Source organism: Haliotis rufescens, unplaced genomic scaffold (genome assembly GCF_023055435.1).
Source record: "Haliotis rufescens isolate VD_foot unplaced genomic scaffold, xgHalRufe1.0.p SCAF_23, whole genome shotgun sequence".
NCBI lineage: Eukaryota > Metazoa > Mollusca > Gastropoda > Lepetellida > Haliotidae > Haliotis > Haliotis rufescens.
The window spans coordinates 1197731-1220162 of record NW_025963924.1 but is presented as its reverse complement, the minus strand read 5'-3'; the positions used below and the strand labels follow the sequence as shown (position 1 = coordinate 1220162).

The following is a 22432-nucleotide window of genomic DNA, read 5'->3' as shown; positions in this document are numbered from 1 at the left end:
TAAAAGGCGACTATGCTTGTTGTAAGAGGCGACTAACGGGATCGGGTGATCAGGCTCGCTGACTTGGTTGATGCAGGTCATCGATCCCAATTGCGTTGATCGATGATCATGATATCAATCACTGGATTGTCTGGTCCAGACTCGATTATTTACAGACCGCCGTCATATAGCTAGAATATTGCTGAGTGCGGTGTAAAACAACCAACCAACCAACCAACCAACCTTTTTTCTTAATCCTTGATAGGTTCTTGCATATAGTTAACTTGTTTGTTCATATATGTGTACCTCTCGTTTCAGCCGAAGTTGTTCACCCGAGAACTGTTAGATCTGGTCTCATCTCACTTCAAGTTGAAAGAGAAACAGTACTTTGGTCTCGCCTTTGTTGATGACACGTGAGTACATCATCATCATCTCAAATATATCACAATACGTTTATCATTGACTGAGCACTTTTAGTGCAATATTCCCTAGGGATGTCGTGATACAGGTGTCACTTGATACGATACATATCTCGATTCAGAAGCCACTATACGATACGGTACGTATCTTGATACTACATATTTGTCATTTTGTGAGGAAAGCCCAGTCATTAGATTGCGAATATGTACTTGCTCATTAATGTAAAGAAGGACAGCTGACTATTACGCATCAACATGACACTTAGTCAAGTCAACTTTTCTGTTTGAGAAAATAGTAAACAAACAAATTTTCATACTGTATTATGACAGGCAGCAAGGAAAAGCTGGTCTTGTTATCGAGTCGGTTTCGTATCCGAAAAACAAGCTTGAAAGTTATGAGGAATTAAAAAAATAGTTTGAATTTGCATATTGATATCGATGCAAGATCAACAAAGACAATCACTATGGGGCTAAATGTGAATCGATGCCAAATTAAATGTAATGGGTATCATATTGTGCAAAGTTTGCCGACAGTGAACCAGTGTACCATCCCTAATATTCACTGCAGTAGAGTTCATGTATGTGATGCTTGCATTTGATCAGTATATAGTAAGATCTTAAAGAAATATTGGTACGCAAGCTGAACGTTTTTGAAATTTTTCAGTCCTTTTTGTAATGTAACTCAAAATTAATTGATATTTACGATCCTTACACTAATTCACAACTCCTGTACTTGAGTATAGACTTACGACAAGCATAGCGCCAAGATCACTTTGTGGAACAGGGCTCAGGAACTTATTCTCAACAGTGCAGTGTTTAAAACTTCGACAGATTTAGCTGTGTGTTGGTATCGATTAGTGATGGGTTACAAATATATAATTGGCCTGACTTTCGTATTGCAATATAATGCAATACATACCACAATATATTCATGAGTTCTTTCATCTGTAATTTGTTATAAACCTATATAAAACCAATATGATATAGGAGTTCCCCTGCACATTTTTGACAGCTTCGTTTTCTTCAGCCATTTTGATATTTTGCTATGGTCACAAGCATGAGTAATAGATGTGTTATTTACACGAAACTGGTCACAAGTAGTTTAACTTTTTCCGATCACAAGAATAAGTTGCTAATTTCTGAATTTCATAATTCCAGTTGAACTTGTAACATGTGTAAACTTTGCTAACAAGATTAATATTATGCATGATTTTGGAAACACAGTATACCAGTATTTTCCAAAGGTATTGTGATGCATATTTATTAGTATTTCAAGTCTTGATATACCAGTATATCAGTAATACCGCACACCTCTTGTGTTGATATGGTTGAATGTTCCCATGCCGAATGTGGCAAGCTTCATGATCACTTCCTTTGATGAGTGTTGAGAAAATCTGGTTTAATGGGAGATAACTCCAATAGCCTTGTGTGGAATGGTGCATGGAAAGGTAGGGCGGCTTTTGTCAGATGAAGGAGAGCTGTGCATTATTCATCTCTTATGCATGACAGCCTCTGAAGTTAGGCATCCAATCAGTCACTTTTGTCAGATTCTATCTTAAGATCTATCTTGAGTGAAAACTGTGCATTAAAGTTGCTTCACATTATATTGGGAATGCCAATGTGTTGAGCGTACATCAGTTTATAAGGCCGACGTGGTGATACTGATGGAAAACATCTCTGATTTCTATTTATTGGTTTAATTTTTTTAATCTGACAGTTCTTGAAAAAAAACCCACTAAAATGGACAAGCATATTCAGGTTGAATTAATTGCGTTACATAGCTATATTGATCTGTTGCACTTAGCAATATGACTGTGGTCTGTAAATAATCGAGTCTGTATCAGACAATCCAGTGATTGACATCATGACCTTGATCCATGCATTTGGGATACGATGACATGCAACCAAGTCAGCGAGCCGAGCCACCCGATCCCGACCACCCAATCCTGTTAGTCGCCTTTTAGGAACAAGCATAGTCACCTTTTACGGCAAGCATGGGTTGACATATTCTCTCCCCGGATATTCGGGGGTCATATGGCCTTTTAATGAATATTGACTGATACACTACTTGTTCAAATTGTACCCTATGTTCATTTAGAAAGTTGGACATGAGGGCATGTGTTTATCATGGATGTCTCGTGTGGTGGTGATAGGGTTGAGCGGGTTTGTTTAGACTCCGAGCCGGCTATTGAGGGAGAGGCTATTGAGGGAGAGACGTTGACTTGTGACAGGTAAACACAGCGTGGGGGTGGGATGGGTTTATGACAGACCACCAGGTAAATATTTACTGCGTTGTGGAAACTAGATTTGGGCTATATTTGATATGTAGGATGTCGCTGGGTGAGGATGGGCCTGGTATGTGGGTGGTTGGGTGGGGTGGGGGTGGGGGTGGGGGGCAGGTGGAAAGGGGGTCAGTGTATTTATTGCTGGCCTGATGGAGTAGGGCATGAAGGAGACAGTGAGTCAGTCGTGTAACTCATGTGTGCCTGATTTTGAAACTCTCATGGTGACCAAGCTTGCTGGAATTGAGGGCTTATGTCATGAGGATTGTTGGAATTTATTAATGAGAGTATTGCCCTTCCAAAATATGTCAAGTGTTGTGATTTATAGCAACTTGTCAGGCTTTTGGGAGCCATGCTTTACCGCGCTATAACTGAAGCGCTCAATAACGAGGGAACACTGTACATAACAACTTGTAATGTGTGTGAAAAGTCGTACATAAATACGCTATTTGAAGGGGGCGTGGCCTAAATGCAAATGTTCGATTGGGATTTTAAATTTTCCGGACCCCTGTTGTCAGCTGTAGTTTCATTTCTAGATTTGGAGCGGTGGGCGAGACTGAGTGCTTTAAATGTTAAATCTTTAATGTTTTTTTTTTATTTCACTCGTTTCATTCAATAAGTCAGATGTTATCATTTACAGTATTGTTGAAGGAAAGTACAATTTTCCTGCTGAATTTTTACCTATACCATATTCGATGTAATAAGTGCCCGGGGCGCTCTCAAAATTAGAAATAGCGGCTCTTATTACAATATAATTTTGGTAAGAAAAAAAAACAGTGTTGAAAGATCGTAAACTTCGTGGTTTATGCTGACAGCCTGAAATGATACAAATGAAAATTATGTGCGCATCATACACGACAGATATAATTTCCAGAATTTAATTGCCCATAATTAAGGGTGCATATAACACATGATTGCGTATTATACACAAATAAATAAGTCTAGTGTGCATTGATCAATCGGAAGGGGTGCTAATTGGGATTATTCACTAGCCAATATATTAGCAAATATAGCCGTGGGCCCTTATTAGAGCGGGGCACTTATTATGTCGAATATGGTAATTACAGTTATCCAGGATATTAATCAAGCTATGTGTAATTATTTATGATAACTGCTGATTTTGTGTTCATGAATTTTAAAATACTTTTGAAATAGTTCAATATTTAATCTTCAGTATGCCACAGTAGTGTATAGATCATCAGATCAGTTAAGATGGGGAGAGAATGTTGTTTTACATCACAGTTGGCAATATGTAGGTTATATGACAGCAGCCTGCAAATAATAGAATCTTGGACAGGCAAACTGGTGGTTGACAGCATGAGCATCAGCACACAATCACACGTCACACATTGTAACTGACTGATCAGCAAGCCCCTGCTCAGGTCTCGGTTGATCAGGTATGCATGGTGTCCCTGGGATGCATATTGACCTGAAACATCCACTGGACCAATTAGCCTCACCTGATGATGTAGAGACACACCCGACAAAAGCCTTCTAGTTCCCCGGATACCCTTTACATCTGCCAAACTCATTCAGGCTAGCGGGGCTAGTGCCAGTTTGCATCCGTGCTTGTGAATGTTGGGCGCAACATGAGATTACCATGTACTTGTTCTATAATATTATTACTAGTAGTGGGACGATACACCGATGCATCGGAGTAAATGATATCAGTCCTTACCTTAAATGTTGCTTTAATTACTGTTACACCAAACACTAATTTGTTGTGAAAATATTTACATCCATTGATTCATGTTTGACACTGCCAAATGTAAATCATCAGTGTGCCAAGTATTTGGCCTTCTTGTATATGGAAAAGATGGCTTACGCACCACATATAAGAGCACATGCAACTGCAAGTATCGTGATACGTTTCGGATTGTGAGCAAGGTATCGTGATATCTATTGGATCGTACAGTTGATGTATCGTCCCAGCCCTTATTTCTGTATTAGTGACACAGGTGTAAGCTGGAGAGGAAGAAAGAGACCACTGTTTGATAAGCCTGAATATTCAGGTCGAGAACACTACTACAGTTTTGTGGAGTGGTGTGCAAGCTGGTTGTGTCTCTAACTGAGGTGGGAATGTAGCAGGACAAATATTGACAAGGCCTTTGCCAGAAGCCCCAGGTGATGATGGGAGCTTCACTGATAGATGTTCACATAGGAAACTTAAGTTTGTGAAGGATGAACATTTTGAATTTTAAATTTTAAAGTGTTTATTTAACATCAGATCTGTTGAAGCATGTCTATGTTTAAGGCTGATGTTTAAGCCCAGTGGTTAATGTGTTCGCTCATCATGATGACCTGATGACCAACAGCTATTCAGGTCTGGCATTGCAGGCAGGGCATTTTGCTGTGGTAGACACTCATCCAAGTTCTATAATACAATGACGTTCATGGAAACCTCATGAGATGCTCACATATCCTCTACACCTCCAAACCAGGTTCAAACGTAGTTTCTGACCATAATGTGAGGTGAGGTGAAACTGGGTTTAACGTCGCATCCAAGATTATTGCACTTACACAGTATACTGACTCAGTTAATGTTGTGAGTGACTGATTGACAAGTTCAGCCTCTTTATAATTTGACTGAATAGAGTAGGTGTCTAAGGTGCCTCAATTTGTTTTTAAGAGTTGCATCCCTTGGGTATGCCAGAAACCAATGGTCATGGGTTCGAATCCAAGAATCACCTTGATTAAATGTCGGGGTTTGTCAGCAAAATGGCAAGAGAGAAAATCTGAAGTGATGCTGGTCATAGACGTTTACAACTTTGTGAAACCCACATCACTTCAGATTTTCCTCTCACATCAAGCTGACAAGCCATGATTTAACTGAAATACTGTTCAAAGCTGTGTTACACTCAAATTCACTAACTCCCTCCCTTTTTCACACTCACTTACAGGATGTTTAGAACTCAGGGCAGTCTGCTTTGAGCAATGGGAAGAGTGCCTAACATTTTCCATGTTTCAGTCAAGTTCTTCAAATAGCTTGAAAATACAAATGAGAATATCATATCTAAGACACCCTGTTATTGGACTCATTCCAGTTTTGAGAAATTGTTTAAACACTTTTTCATATTAACACCTTTCTCGAGGAACAGTGATTCCAATTGCTTTGATGTCAAGGTTACTGTCATCATTGAACATGAAGGGATTTTGCATCTTGTATTCTTCATTTGCATGTGTGTGCATGCCAACTGACTCATGGTTACAGTAACAGACAGCTCAGATTCCTCCATACAGAGTGGGCACGGATGGCCCAGTCGTCTTAGCGCCTAAATTTGCTGTGCAGAGTGGCATCCCTTGGGCACACCAGAACCCTGTTATCCTGGGTTTGAATCCCAGGTTGCCTCAGTTATGTTTCCAGGTTTGTCCCATATCATGTACAGGCTGCTGAAATACTGGCATGCTGCTGAGAGTGGGGTTAAGCAACTAACAGTATGGGAACATTTTGTGAAGGCCAATTGTGTAATTACCAAATAACCAGACCAAGTCAATATCTTTCTCTCTTTGCAAAGGAGAAAGTCTGCTTTGCTGCTGTTTCTTTTTTCTCCTATATTTACGTTTGGAAAAGTAGATTGTGATTATTCTGCAAGCTTCTCCATTGCCTGAGATGTTTATCCCAGTGTCTATCAAGCTGGGAAAGCTATTTCCTGTTTTCTTACAAATGCCATTTCTTACTAGTCACATTGACATGAGTGGATGTGCAGAGATACTGAGGAACAGTTGAGGATGAAGGAGACATCCACAGCCAGGTTCACTTCCCCATGTGGGTGCAGCGTGTGAAGCCTTTCCTGGTGTGTCCCCTGCTGCCATGAAGTGATAAATCAGATAGAAGAAGAAGAAGATTTATTGTACATAAACACCCACAGGGGGCAGGGTACAAAACATGAACATGACTAATTAAACATTGACATACACAATAGAATACAAATATTGTTATGATTATATTGCTAGAGAGGAGATGCAGATTTTCTTTGCCTAGACATTTTGGGAATGAAATTGGAGATATTTTTTGTGCAGAAAGCAATCTTTTAAATGACGGAGCATTATCATACATACATACATACATACATACATACATACATACATACATACATACATACATACATACATACATACATACATACATACACACAAAAACATTTAAAAATATCAATATTACAGATTTGATTATATATGCATAAAATGTGATCAGTTGATTAAGATCAACAGGTGTTTTTGCTTGAAATGATGGATGTGAAAACAAAAGCAATTGATGTTGATGGTTTCATTATGTGACAGGGTGTAGTGAAATAATTTGTTTTCATGATTGTGGACATTTACATTTTGTGTGGATAATTTTCCAAAGAGTATATTTGTTTCTTGAATGTGTTTGGTATGGTGAAGTAGGTAGTGTTTTTCATCATCAATGGTTGAACATGTAGATAATGATATTTAATTTATGGTTACTTAATCTTAGGTAAAGAAAAGTGTAAATATTTTCTTATTTGACAGTGACTGAGATAGGGTTCGAATTTTATTTCATTTTTAACTATCCTGTAAGTTTGTTTCCTGTGCCTTTTATAAGTTGCATTGGCATCTGGAAGAGATTCCTTGAAGAGTGAGTTAAATTTAGACTTTACTGTCTCTTTAAATGTTGGTGAAAGGAAATCTGAGTTGGTATGGCAGTACTGCTGTATTTGGTAGAGTGGCTCACTGAATGTTGGTCCAAACAAAGGAAAAGGGCCCTGGCACAACGGTGGTGTATTTGACAGGATGGTAGCATATGGATTGTTTTCCCTCAGTGCTAGTTGCAAGAACAGATTCAATATAGTTTGTGTGTGTGGTGTAGCTCCGTGTGTCTGTGTTCCCTGATGGTGTGGGTTGTTTCTCATGGTACATAAAACACACACTCAGTCAAAAGATTTTTGTTACATTCAGTTGTAAAGGATTTTGATTCCGACACTCACTCACTCACTCACTCACCCCGGAACTCACTCACTCACTCACTCACTCGCCTCACCTCGCCTCGCCTCGCCTCGCCTCACCTCACCTCACCTCACCCACCCACCCACCCACCCACCCACCCACCCACTTGGCTGATGTTCAGGAAACCCTCCTAAGACATGCAGACTAGTGATAGTGACCTTCTCGGACCATCCAGTTGTACCATGTTTCTGCTAACCACTGGATCCCCACTCGGTTCGCCATGGGGGACCTTGTCACTTGCTCTGAAGTCACTTGGTGTCCAAATGTTTACAACAAAAGTACATTGTGAGTCAACACAGGGAGGGAAACTGAACTTGAAAACACAGGCCCAACACATCATGGTGGCCGGCATCTTTATTGTAGGAACCAACAAACGACATGTCTGAGTGTGCTGGTCTCCCGGTAACCTCACACACCTTGATCAGTGGAACAACAGACCTGGTCAGTGCTGGCAAATACTGGCTTGTGTCAGGACAGTGTGAAGTAAATCCCCCTTCTTGCTTAAACATGACACCAGTTCAGGTCACCACAGACTTGCAGCAGTCCTGTAGAGATACCAGTGAAAAGTGCTCCCCATGTGTGATGAGCTTGTGTGGTTAGAATCAGATTGTTGACGGTTATGTGCATCTTACAAATGATAATGTATGGTCAGCTTTGGAACAAGACAAACATTTACGATTTATAGTGATAGAAACATCTTATATTTCATGACACATTTCTCATGGTATTTATCTTTGGAGTCAAAGTGAGTACACTATGTTGTGATAGCTCGTACCCAATCCCTTCCATATAGTAGTGTTCGAAGTATAAGTCAATGGGCTGATGTTAAAAGTAATATCCTTAGGTTTCCTTAATTCACAACGATTGGAAGGAACCTTATTGATCCTAGAACCTTCCTTTATGTCTAACATTGTTGAGGAATAAGACAGTGAAGACAAAGTCAGAACAATGGTATTGGTGCAGAACTTGTGTCTGGATGGGTGCCATGAGCCCGCCACTAAGTGGTTCCTCTCCACACTTGTCTGTGTTGTATATCAGACAGTAAAACACAAGGGGGGAAATCTTTGTACCAGCCGCTGTGTTTGATATGCCATCACCAGGCTCACCACAGCCTAGAAGGTCCAGCAAGTCTGTGTTGATTCCTCGGAGCTTGACCTACATGTTTAGTCCATATGACGGCCCATCGGTCCATCGGTTCAGGTAGCATTCCTTCCTTCGACCTGTTGGGGCTGCTTCTCTTCAGCTCAGCTCATCTCGGCTCATCTTGGCTTGTCTTGGCTTATCTGGTTCTGGCTGTACAGTTCTGATGGCAGTGGAAGCTGGTGATAGTAGGATGTGGAATTTATGCTTCAATGTGGGTATGACATGATTCTAGATATGTGTGTACCAATATGTGTATGATAGATGATATAGGATATATGTATAGGATCCAAGCTGCTGTGGTTTCACCAGTCAACTGGTGCCTAAATCTAGGATCCAAGCTGCTGTGGTTTCACCTGTCAGTGTATGAATCTAGGATCCAAGCTGCTGTGGTTTCACCAGTCAACTGGTGCCTAAATCTAGGATCCAAGCTGCTGTGGTTTCACCTGTCAGTGTAGGAATCTAGGATCCAAGCTGATGTGGTTTTACCTGTCAGTGTAGGAATCTAGGATCCAAGCTGCTGTTGTTTCACCTGTCAGTGTAGGAATCTAGGATCCAAGCTGCTGTGGTTTCACCTGTCAGTGTAGGAATCTAGGATCCAAGCTGCTGTGGTTTCACCTGTCAGTGTAAGAATCTAGAATCCAAGCTGCTGTGGTTTCACCTGTCAGTGTAAGAATCTAGGATCCAAGCTGCTGTGGTTTCACCTGTCAGTGTAAGAATCTAGGATCCAAGCTGCTGTGGTTTCACCTGTCAGTGTAAGAATCTAGGATCCAAGCTGCTGTGGTTTCACCTGTCAGTGTAGGAATCTAGGATCCACCAGTCTGCACTCACTGATGAAAACAGTTGCACCCCTGCTAATTGCCTAACATATTTTCCTGATTTCATAGTAAATGCTTTTGATACATGTAATTATTTCTCAAACTAACTAGCTATAATTACCAACATCTTCCCATATTACCAAAAACTCCAAACCAATTAGAAGAAACTGCCTCTGAAATCCTTGCCTCAAGTATGGAGGATGCTTCAAGTCGGTTGACCAAGCAGCCAGATTTATTGGGGAGCAGGGCTGTCTCAAGTAATACCATCTGTATTCTATATGTGGAGTGCCATCTACATCCTGTGCTGATGAGACCCGCAGTTATTCATATGAATATCGGGACATGGCACTAATTGGACTATGTTAGGACTACGGTGGTAGGAATAGAAAAAGCCAAGATGTAGCATATTGATTATTCTCTGCGATATTTCTGGGCATACTTACATCTTGCTGTGGGAGAAAAAGCGATTCTTGTCCATCCAGACGCATTTGCATCACAAGACTTTATCTCTACAGCACTCACACTGCTCTTCTTCAAGGGACACAGGCTTGGCATTTGTTCTATGATACTGTGTCTGAATGACTGAGGTCCCTCTTGAAAAGCCTTGAATTTTAGTGTCAACCTTGAAAAGTCTTGAAAATCACCAAAATAGTTTGAAATCCCTTGAATTTGTACATAATGACATATACTTGTTAATCAAAGTATTAAGCACACAAAAATATGTACAGGTGTTTAAGTGAGATTTGTGACAGTGATAGATTTGTGTGCCAAAGACCCTGAAGAATTCATAATAGACTTAATTGTTTAATTTTGGGTTGAAAAATGAATCTTGTTGGAAAATGTGTGATGGTCATACTGCTTTTTATGATTAATATACACTATGCTGGATTTAATAAAAATAAAAAAAACTGAAAATGACAGTTGGCAGTCTTGAAAAGCCTTGAAAATGCTTTGAATATTAGTGTTCCGTATGTGTATAACCTTGTGTCTATGTGGTAGACTGACATTTTGCCTCTGAAATTAGCATTTCTTATAAGATAGTATGTCAGATTGGGCATTACACACTGACTAAGGTCTGTACTCTTTGTGGCAGACAAACATTTTGTGTCTGAAATGAAAATGTTTTAAGATTTATTCTTTTGATAATAGACAGGAACCCATGAGTCTCTTCATTTTCTGAAGTTAAAAATGCGTAGACTTGCCAAAATATTGTAGACATGTTTGGGAATTTGAGTTATTATAGTACAGATCCTGTTCATATGTTCAGCCACTTCTAATCAACATGAAATCGTGGTGACAAGCTGAGTGACAGCTAGAGAGTGGTGACAAGCTGAGTGACAGATAGAAAGTGGTATTGGTGTGTTATATATTAGGAAGGCGAAGTACTGCAGGGGAATATATACTGACAGCCCAGCCTTCATAGCTGTGGTGGCAATGACTGCTCAGGTATTCCAGGAACTGCTTTCAAGGAGAGGGAATTCTCTGTCATGTGCATATAGATTTCTTTGTAGTATAGTGTTAATAATTTGTACACAAAAATACTACATGTCCAAGTACACAGCAAATATGTATAAGGATCACTTCAGTCTTGTTCAGTTGTCATCAACTCTGTTTTGTACAGCAGTGAACTTTGCAAACAGTGTAAAATGCAGCATAGAAAATTAACATAAAAAACTAAAACTAAAACTATTATAAATACAATATATGAAAGTGAGTCTCAGAAAATGCTGAAAAACTATAAATAAGTACACATGTTTAGTCAACATGAAGAGAACTTTAGAAACACCATCAATGGAACTCCATCAAGGATGTTATGAAATGGACCTAGATATAACATGGTTATGAAAACTATTTTCGCCAGGTTTTTCATAATTCTTGGTTTACATATTTTTTGTCTGGTCGGTAGGTGTGGAACGAGATTACATCAGATTAAAAAGACATTTCGGACATATTCTTTGTTCTCAAAGAGATTACCTGAAGAAGGTGCTATTTGAGTTGTGTTATGGCATCTCGTCAGTCTGGCAGTTTTAACTTGTGTACACCATGTGTCTTATTGTTAATAAGTAATGCCAGTGTTCCTGTCCAGTGATCCTGAAGGGTCAGGGCAGGATTTGTTAGCTGGACACAACCTGTTGAGTAACGGACGTGTGGTGTGGTGAAGGCGAGTCGTCAACGCTCTTCTCTTTCTATTCCAGCCATCACTTCAACTGGTTGAATCTTGATAAACGGGTGTTGGATCACGACTTTGGCAAGAAGACTGGAGCACTTATACTACATTTCTCTATAAGGTAGGTGCTGAAATAGGATTCATATCTTAAAATGTGAAAATTATTTTGTTGTAAACATTAGAAATGACACTAAATTACTCTGATTGACACTGAAGTTTGTCGCGAATCTGGTAACGCTTATAAATTTTCACCAACATTAGGTGACAAATTGTTCACGCAGCTAATGTAGACCCACCTAAAGTTGTATTTACACGGATAGGTGGGGAAACTTATGTCAGAACATGAACTTAATTTGAAAGCGTCAACATTTTTCTTTGTTGTAAATAAAAGGATTTTTAAATATAACAGAATGTTCTTACAACCACTTTTTTAACAAAAAGAGAAAATGTTTTATCAAGATATTCTTTCCCAAAATTAAAATCAGCCAATGCTTAACAAAAAGCAGCTGGAGGTCCTTTGAGACAAAGCAAAAACTCAAGCAGCAACATCTTTTGAAGTTTCGAATATTCAGTGTTACATTTTTTGCTGTGACTAATATACGTGAGGAAAGAACGAAAATGAAAAGGGAGTTAAAAAATAAACTGTTGAGAAATGTGGCCACCTGACAAACTTCTCCCATTTCCCCGAACGGCTGCATAGTTTCCTGGTTCTGGCCAGGCCATAGTGAACAACAGGAACGCACAGTGTGCCACCTCAGTGACAATCACTTGTGTCAATATGCCAGGCCCATGTTCAATCTAGTCCACACAACACCAATATATCAGCTTTGTTAGTTCAAAGGAGGGATATGCCTCCCTGCTCCATTTCTGAAAGCCCTTTTCAGTTTGGTCGGTGTATTGTGTGACAAATTTGATTACTTGTGTAAGTCACTTTTAGTGGGTAATAGGTCTTGTAATGGTGTGACTGTTTGAAAAAAGGCTAAGAATGTTAGTGAAAGCTTTCAGGATTTGATATGAGTTTCAGGATGAGTGATGGTTTCAGCTTGAATAAGCAGGAGGAAATGAATTAGGTAACATTTTAGTCTCAGTTGATGATCAACTGATGAGTATTGATGACAGTGTCCGAAATAACTGCCAGCCTGCCTGCCCATGGCTGGTAACTTTTCTATCGGGCTGAAATTTCCTCCACCTGCCCAACTGTCTGGCAGATAATTTTAAAACTACTTGCGTAGTTTTTTGTCAAGTGTATGTATGCTGATTCAAACTGGGTTTTTTCTTCTAGAATTCAGCAGGATTTGATAAAAAAAGCATTTTGTTAATTGCAAATATGATTTTTTTATAGTTTCCAATGACTGATTGAGCCTCTGTTGTGTTGCAGCTACTATATAGAAACAATAGGGTTACTAAGGGACAGTGCTACAGTGGAACTATTTTACCTCAACGCAAGGCAAGCTGTATTCAAGGTAGGTCCCATTCTCAAGTCACATTGTGTTGTTTGCTGTTCAGCTCAGCAATATTCCAGCTATGTGATGGTGGTCTGTTAATAAACGAGTCAGGAACAGACAATCCAATGATTGACATCATGAGCATCGATCAACGCATTTGGAATACAATGACATGCATCAATCAAGTCAGCGAGCCTGACTACTCAATCCCGTTAGTTGTGTCTTAGGACAAGCATAGTCGCCTTTTGCAGCAAGCATCGGTTGCTGAAGACCTATTCTTACCCTGATTTTCACGGGTATCGAATTTTGTTGTATTTAGTAGTGTTAACTCGGGCGCTTTCTGGGGCAGAATATGTCAGCAGTACCCCAAACATGCTGCAAGAGCTGCTGCTGCTGATGATGATGTCAGAGTTGCGTCACCAAAAGGTTTAAGACCTGCATCACTTTGGCTTCCCTCCCACGTCTAGCTGGCAGGCCCTGATATGACTGACATTCTGATCAAAGTGGGGTTGAGCTATGTTCACTCACTCACAGTATGTGACATGGCTGATTGAGTGTCATCCTGCCCTGAGGCTGTGGACCATTGCTCATGCTGTCAATCGCTTGTGTGTCTGGTTCAACACTGTTATTTGCTGGCAGCAGTGATACAGCTTGAATATACCTGACTGCAGTGTGATTTATCACTCATTTACTTACTCACTCACAACCTCACTCACTCACTCACTCACAACCTCACTCACAACCTCACTCAGTCACAACCTCACTCACTCAACCACTCTGTATTGTGCTCAATTTGGGCCGAGATGATGGCTGATGATCATGAATACTTTCGGTCTTTGCAGAGTTGTCTCCCTTATAGCTACAAGGATCAGTTATTTATATTGATTAGTTTGGATCCCAGATTGGCTCAGATTACGATACTTTGCCTAGGTTTGGTTGTAAAATTTTCCCCATGCCTAAACACAGTCACTGTACTACAGTGTGTGCCAAAAATTTCGTTTTCTTCTGGCCCCAAACATGGCTCTCAGTTAATGAACATCATTTTCAGTATATTTAGTGTCATTATATGGACTTTTAATTGCTGAACTTACTAGACCAAACAGATTTTCACTGGACTCGGCCTTCCGACAAAAAGCTGAAGTCACACATTCACTTTTAGACCAAAAAATGATGAAATGAAATATGACATGAATTACATTTCTATCTCTCTCAGTTGTTAGGATTGGCATTTATTTCTTCAGTGATGCTGAAACCAATGTCAGAATCTTTCAAGCAATGTGTCTTTATTGAGAGGAACCTTCACAGGCTCTTGTCTTCATCCAGGCAAATGAACAGCTCAAGGAATGCCCCCAACCTCTGTACATGTAGACATAGCTGGTGGTAGCAGTTGATGGTGCCAATCATATGTCAGTGTCAGCAGCTTACCTCCCTGAACCTCAGCAAAAAAATCATATTTATTAATGAGGTCAGATCTGTTTTTTGTCGCATCTGTTTTTAGACAAATTGACAAATATAAGTTGAACTTCCCTAAACATGTATTTCAACAGAGTTTTTGATAATGCATCAAAGTGGGACTCGTGGTTCTTGTATTTGAAAAACAGAACAAAAGCACTGTCATGATCCTTTATGGGGCTATTTTTATACTCTTTGTCTCTGTCAGCTTCTCTTTGATGTACACTTCTTTGAAAAAATACTTACCTTTATTTTAAGTTAGGTTGTTTTCTGAAATTGAAGTAATTTCCTGTTTCCCTGTGAGTGGTTTGTGTCATGGAATGAAAATGTTAGTGCAGGTTTTATGGTTGTCAGAGAGTCTGGTGTCAGCTCAGCTGGATGAGGCAGGGGGGTGGGAAGATCGTGCATGTCATCATGACACGTACATCATTGCTGCCAGATTGTACACGTATCTGCCATGTTGGCTCAGTGAGGTGTGTCAGGCAGGAGAGTGTATAGTTGGTGTAAGGATGGAGTTGATTATTATTTGACTTTGCAGAGTTCCCACAGGCTTTAAAATACTGGAATCTAGATTCTATATTAAATGGCCTTGAGATTTGAATTGACCCATCTTCCTGAGGCAAGGGAGTTAATTGACAAAAGTCCAGTTTCCACCCTTGCCAAACTAGGCTGGTATTATGGAGTTACAGTTTGGCTGGACTAACGAGTCTATGCATAGTCCAATCAAAATCGCGAGCCGAAATTGAAATTCAGTTCGTAAACTGACGTGCAGCAGATTTCAGTTGATTGCAGGATTTGCAAAGCATGTGCACCGTCAACTCGTTGTCAACAGATATTTTCCGATTCTTTTCCTGTTTTTAATCAAGGTGCTCATGTGATTTGATGCACTTCACGATGTGAGACCCATTTTATCACAATATAGATATTGATAATCTTATTAGATCTTCTTGACTTGGCTGCAATTTTGTTTGAAGCAAATGCAAGCAATGCGAGAGGTAGAATCTGATTGGTCCATAGGAGAGGCATAGAAGGGACGTAACTCATAATAGCCACTGGTGGCGCTACAATGGAGCCCAGGAATTCCAGCCTAGTTCGGCAAGGGTGGAAACTGGACTCTTTAAGTCAGTTAACTCTCCTGCCTCGGGAAGATTTAATAGACCTTGATTTTTCCAAACCAATCTCCATCTCAAGTTAATTACCTAACAAAATAAATTAAAGTCAACCAAAGAGGATCCGGTGGTCAGGCTTGGTTGATTTGTGTGTCATCATGCCCTGGATCATTGCTTATGTTTTCGGTCACTGGTTTGCCTTGTCAAGACTTCATTATTTATAGGTCATGATATAGCTGAAATATTGCCTGGCGTAAAACAACATTCACACACACGGAGCTCTTGGGCAGAAAGGTCATCATTTCTCCATGCAGGTTGTTATTTAAGTCCCTGAACTGGTGATTGTGTGTACATAATGGCTGCCATTGTGCTTGATAATTTGCTTCAGTGTGATACCTTTCAGAGTATTCAATGAATTATGTCTTGGCACTCTATGCCAACTCCATCGACAGGCACCAGATATGTCCCTGCCAGTGTACCTGGTTAGGTCAGGAATTGTAATCAATAGGTACTCCTCAGCCAGTGTCTCAGGGTGGAGGGTTCTTGTTTTAAGTCTCTCTGTAAACAGTGATGTTTGAAAGAGGATCAGGGCTTAGTTTTGACATTTATGGGGTCTCCTGTGTTTCATGGTTCTCTGTTAGTGTTCCTGTTCTTTGTTATTGTTCCTGTTCTTTCTTCGATAACTTCTGATGTCTTATTGTCCCATTGTTTTACCATGAAGCACCACCAAGCCTTGTTTTTTCTTGACATTTACTGAAACTTTGCTCATGATAAAATTACAGGATAAATAAGCCTGGTCATGGATATATGTTTTTGACTTTTTGAGAAGCTGACATTTGTGTGGAGATGTCTCCCTTCCACCTGGTGCAACATGCTGTGGCAGTGATAACAGCCAGTATGGCAGCAGCTAATTGTGGAACCTCCGACATTCTCATCTACTCCTCTAACCAGATAGCAGCTAACTCTCTGCCTGCTTCACAATGTTAAAGTGGGATCTATGTCTCTGTGGCACAGGAAGCTCAAAGTCACTCAAGTGTTACTGAATGCAACTGGTTAGGAATTGACTACCTTGGTCATATTTGCCAGATGACAACCTTCCAATGCTTGTAGACTGATGAGAATCAGGTGGTCACAAGATGTCATGTGGTTGATTGTCTGTCATTGTATCCTGATGGCTTCGATCATTGCTGGTGTTATCACCCACTGACTGGATTATCTACAGTGATCCTGATCAGGCTTATCAATGGAAAACCAGCAGGGATCGAACAACCAAACGATGGAATATGTACGCACTTTAAATGGAAACAACCACAGAAATTCCAAACAAGACACAATCCCCATGAGTTAAAACCCACATTATCAGTCGAGACTGCAACAAACGGGATGCATGCGCACTCGGTTTGTTGCGGTCAGCGTGATTTGATGTGTGAAAATGTGTGTGCTTGGAGGCTGTTGTGATGGGGAGTGGAGAGGGTTTGATCATTACGAAGCACACTTTTTGAGAATGGTGTCTTGTTTGGAATTTGTGCGGCTGTTTTTAAAGTGTGTACATAATGAATAGTTTCATTGATAGGCCTGATGATGTAGCTGTACAGTTGCTGACTGTGGCATCAAATACGATTTACTCATCTGCTCAAAGCAGTGACCCCTTGTGGACATTTTGACCAGATACTAGCCCAGCCCATCTGATGCCACTGCCAGATACTAGCTACAGCATGGTGATGGTTGTCTGACATCCTGAATCATGACGACACATAGCCGGTCAAAATGGGGACAGGGGCTCAAAAGTTTTGGCTGAGAGAGACATCAAGATCTGGTAGAATGGTGTCCAGGCCACAAATACCACATGTCAGCATGTTACAGCTGTCAATCAACTCTGTAGGACAGTGTCAGTTAGTTGTCTGCTATCTAAACTGACCATGACATCAAATGGTTTCTGGTTTCAGGGAATCCTCCTGATGTTGTTATTAAGATACCACGTGTACATGTATTTGTTCCATGAGGGTTAAGAATTTGAGTAGAGTTAAATCTATATTTAATTCTGGTGGTGTGGTCAAGAGGTTAGAGGTCAGAGGTCATCCTGGAGTGTCATTGAAGGTTTCTGAAAGACTGTATGATCACAAATAACGAATCTTCATTAAGATGGACCTCAGTCAAGCATGGTAAACTGCATAGCTGGGAGGTATGAGGACTTGGGACGAGGATGAGGAGATAGGGATTAACTGCTTCACTTGAATCTGCAAGGTTGTGGTCAAATACTGGTGGACATGGGTGGTCAGATAGGTTTATCAGGTTGGTTATTTTGGTTGATGAGATGATGAAAGGTAATTGAGGCGTTATATGAATCTTTATGGTATTTGAGAACCTGTAGTTTCATGGTAGTGCTGTTAAACTGGTCCCTTAGTCGTAAACAGTTCAAGGTGGCCTGTTAAAAGGTTTGAAGGAAACGTATCAGTAAATTCATATCCCCTCCAGATATATTACATTTTAATAGCTACTTTTTCCTTGACTTTCCATAATCTTGATTGGTGTCAGAGGGGTAGAGCACCTTCAGGACACAGACTTTTGAATTCAAAGTTATCATTTCTCTCCATCAAATTAGTCCAGGATCTGTATGTTCTTATCAGTCCTAGCACTGCTGATCAGAAGACGCTTCAGGGAGCTGTCTGCTGTGTCTTCTGCCCCTATGACCAGAAGCCTGGGGCAGTATGGTAGACTGCCAATTAATTGACTGTGATTGTGATAAACCTGCCTGGCAGCAATGATATTCAAAGCTCATCAGTTAGGGAATGAACACTTTGTCAGAGGATGCTGAAAGATATAACTTCGAAAGGATACTTTCCTTGTTCATCTAGACTTTTGTTGGTGCTTGATGTTGGACTAAGATCTACTGTTTTACTTCAGGCACAGACTTTTATTGGCATTTGAGAGTTACCATTAATTGTATTGGATAGATGGCATTAGCTGCGGGATCATCTCGATGTCAGCTGTAATCTCTGATCACAGATTTATATATTTACCGAGAAGCCAATGTCGGATTACTCTGGAGTCTGATTGTGTGTAAATTAGATTCATTTGGAGAAGACAGAGACAAATTTATATATTTACAGAGCATCGCTATGGAATTGAGAACATGAATGTTTTCTTTGCTGGAGGGTTTCAGTACTTTGTGGCATTGTGAGGTGCAGGCGTCCACTGTCAGCATTGTCTGTCTTGGGAACTGACTCCTGAGACAGCACTAGGAGGGGATACTTGAGTCGCTGGAGTTACGTCGACACCACCCTGGAGAACAGGAGTACTGCTTGCTGCAACGAGGAAGGATTAGCCTGATTAGGTGGTGCTTCCCACAGTGCATATCTCCGACTCAGCAAGTCAAAATAACCAAAGCAAAGCCAGGTTTTGATGGAAATTTGAACTATTTTCTTGTCTGTTCTGATAAGATTGAAATGTTTGTGTGGTTATTTATTGTATGTGAGTTGCGGGTGCTACTGGTAGAATAGAACATGCTTACCCTGTTCGTGAACACCTGGTGTCATCACTGATTCTCAGTGATCCATTCATATTGTGCCTTTACAACCAATAGAATCTGTTACAGCAGATAATCGAGCCTGATAATTCTATGGCTTTGACATTTACATCATATGTTGTGGACGTATATTTTTGTCTGAATAATGAGTTATCTGATAAAGTTAAGCAAGTTTAGTTTATTTGAATTTTGTAGCTTTGGGGATGGGAGTGGTGATGATGGTGATAGGTATGGTGATGAGGTCTTACTCAGTGCTGGTATTGGGTTGAAATATTGCATGTAACATACTTTTTTGCACATCAGAATGTTCAGGTAATTGATACTTTCAAATATTTAAGTGTGGTATTAAATGTTTGTTTTCACCATCCAGTTGATAATTCATTGCTTTCCTGTCAAGAGAGGTTTCCCTTAGATCTTATCATGTGTACTGGTAATAAGTCCAATGTGTCGTGCTATCACTGGGCAGCATTCATTGATATGGGTATATGCTAGTGTGTTCTGGTCCATCTCGGAGAGGGGGTGTTTATCTAGGCTATTTCTGGAACAGGGAGGAACCTTCCTGTCAAAACCTCCCAGCTACCTCCATCAGTAAAGAGAATCATTTGTCCGAGGCAGTCGGCAATTAGTGATCTGGGATATATGTGTTGGATAATTTATCCTGTACCAATGTAACTGTCAAGGCCTTTAATGAGGTGTTTAAGGCTGAATGCCTCACAGCTGGTTGATGGAGCAGTTTGCCAGATAGGTTTATCACTGAGTTTTATGTCAGGCACTTCTCCACTCAGATGTTCAGTGACCATCTGACACTGGATCCTGGTGAGAATTTTTTGTTTCAGTTCAATCAGATTTCTTTACCAGTCTGAGTTTGCCGGTGTGAATTATACTGTTAAACTGTTGTTGTTGTTGTTTCCAGGGCCAGATAGAAACTGATTCGGAGACGATCTTCGAGCTCGCGGCTCATGTGTTGCAGGCGACACATGGGGACTTTGTCAGGTGAGTTGATTCTGCTTACATTGTAATATTACAAGTGCTTACATTTAAATATTACAGGTGCTTACATTGTAATATTTTAGGTGCTTACATGTTTGTAGTATATGTGTACATTGTGTTCTGATGAAGAACCAAGTGTGTTACTGTTTCCCCTGATAAAGAACCAAGCCTGTTACTGTTTTCCCTGATAAAGAACCAAGTGTGTTACTGTTTCCCCTGATAAAGAACCACCCTGTTACTGTTTCCCCTGATAGAGAACCAAGCATGTTACTGTTTCCCCTGATGAAGGAGCAAGCGTGTTACTGTTTCCCCTGATAAAGAACCACCCTGTTACTGTTTCCCCTGATAAAGAACCACCCTGTTACTGTTTCCCCTGATAGAGAACCAAGCATGTTACTGTTTCCCCTGATGAAGGAGCAAGCGTGTTACTGTTTCCCCCGATAAAGAACCAAGCATGTTACTGTTTCCCCTGATGAAGGACCAAGGGAGTTACTGTTTCCCCTGATAAAGAACCAAGCATGTTACTGTTTCCCCTGATAAGGAACCAAGCGTGTTACTGTTTCCCCTGATGAAGGAGCAAGCGTGTTACTGTTTCCCCTGATGAAGGACCAAGGGAGTTACTGTTTCCCCTGATGAAGGATAAGGATTTTACTGTTTTATATCTGATGATGGACCAAGGAAGTTGCTGTCTCACCTGTTTAAACCCAAGGAAGGACCAGTGATGTGACTGTCACCAGATGTAACAAGATCTAGCTGTGAAACTTTGTGAAGCAATACTAGAGAAACTGTCACCAGATAAAATACTGGTCTTCACTGTTGTAACTCAATTGAGAACAGAGTCAGGAGTCTGGGAGACATTGTTAAGAGGCTCTATGTCCTTTACACTTCACAGGAATATGTTGACAAATGGATTGGAGCGTTCTCATGGATGCCGTGGAGATTTTGTGGCTGCAGTTGTTTATGTGTTTACTTGTGGATAAGTAGCAGATCAGCACTACACCAGACTTGTGTCCTGTATGGGCTGGTTTGCTATATACCGTGCAATGAAGACATCCTGTCTGGATAATAACTGTGAATGGCTGCAAGATTCACAAAGTCTTGCAAGGTGGTACAGATGTTGAATGATTTGTAAAGGATTCATATCTGGGCCATTGGATAGGAGTGGAATGGAATCGAGAATTCATGACTGACGTGTGGGGAAATTACACCTGCAACACTGTGGATGTTTGCAGGTTTTATCGCTCAGCTAAAAGCTGTTTATTTGTTTTTGGGATGTTGAACATCTTCCCTGATGCAAACATGTACAGCCTGAGTGAAACCGATGCAGAGGGATGAAGGTGTCTGGTGCTGCAGTCAAGGATTGCTGACCTTGCATAATACATGACGTTGTCAGACACGTTTAACTGATGATGCAACAAAACTACATCCAATTAAAATAGCTTGACAACACGGATGTAGTTGAAGTTGCTAGGCTAATCTGATCAAGATTGGTGCGGATGAATCTTGAAGGTAAAACATGATGGAAACAGTTTCGATTTGAATCCTTGCCAGAGAACTCCAAATGCCAAGGGCAACAAAGCAACCATTCTCATACAGAAATACTTTCCCCGGCTAACCTGGCATGGGGAAGCATGTGCAACGTTTGCAGCAGTTGTATGGATAGTATTATCATATTAGGATACTGTAATGTGGAGTGTAGGATAACAAGCAAAAAGGGTTTGCCAGCAATGCTATTTGAACTGTTTTGGTTAGAATTAGGATGTTTTTCATGCTTTTAATGTTGGAAAACATTCAGATTTTCTAGTAATTGTTTTGTCAAAACCATGCTACACACGCTGAGGTGATGACAGGCCTCCTCCATGATGGCCAGATCTTCAACAGTATCAGTGACAATCACCACTCAGAGATGTCCCACATTGTAGCAGTAATGACCACACAACACCAGTAATGTTGTCAACAGGCTGTCAAACATAAACACACATAATCAAGTTAGTGGCTGTATTATATCATGCAGTTGGATGCTTGGTGTTCGTACTGAGGATAATCAAGAAAATGTGTTCAGGGATTTACCTGGGTTATTTATTTGGGGGGTCCAGGCGACTCAAATTCTAGAGGGCCAGGTTAAAAAATGGGGGTC

The 22432-nt window shown here is 40.5% G+C and overlaps 1 protein-coding gene across 13 annotated transcripts in view; it reads left to right on the top strand.

Annotated features, from left to right (window-relative positions):
• Positions 1-22432, top strand: part of LOC124140137 (FERM domain-containing protein 4A-like) — a 214736-nt gene that overhangs the window by 87758 nt on the left and 104546 nt on the right. For all 13 annotated transcript variants that reach the window (XM_046507534.2, XM_046507532.2, XM_046507543.2 and 10 more), the window contains exons 3-6: positions 298-392; positions 11802-11894; positions 13152-13236; positions 20219-20298. In XM_046507534.2, the coding sequence (XP_046363490.2) occupies positions 298-392; positions 11802-11894; positions 13152-13236; positions 20219-20298 (353 nt within the window). The remainder of the gene's footprint in view (positions 1-297; positions 393-11801; positions 11895-13151; positions 13237-20218; positions 20299-22432) is intronic.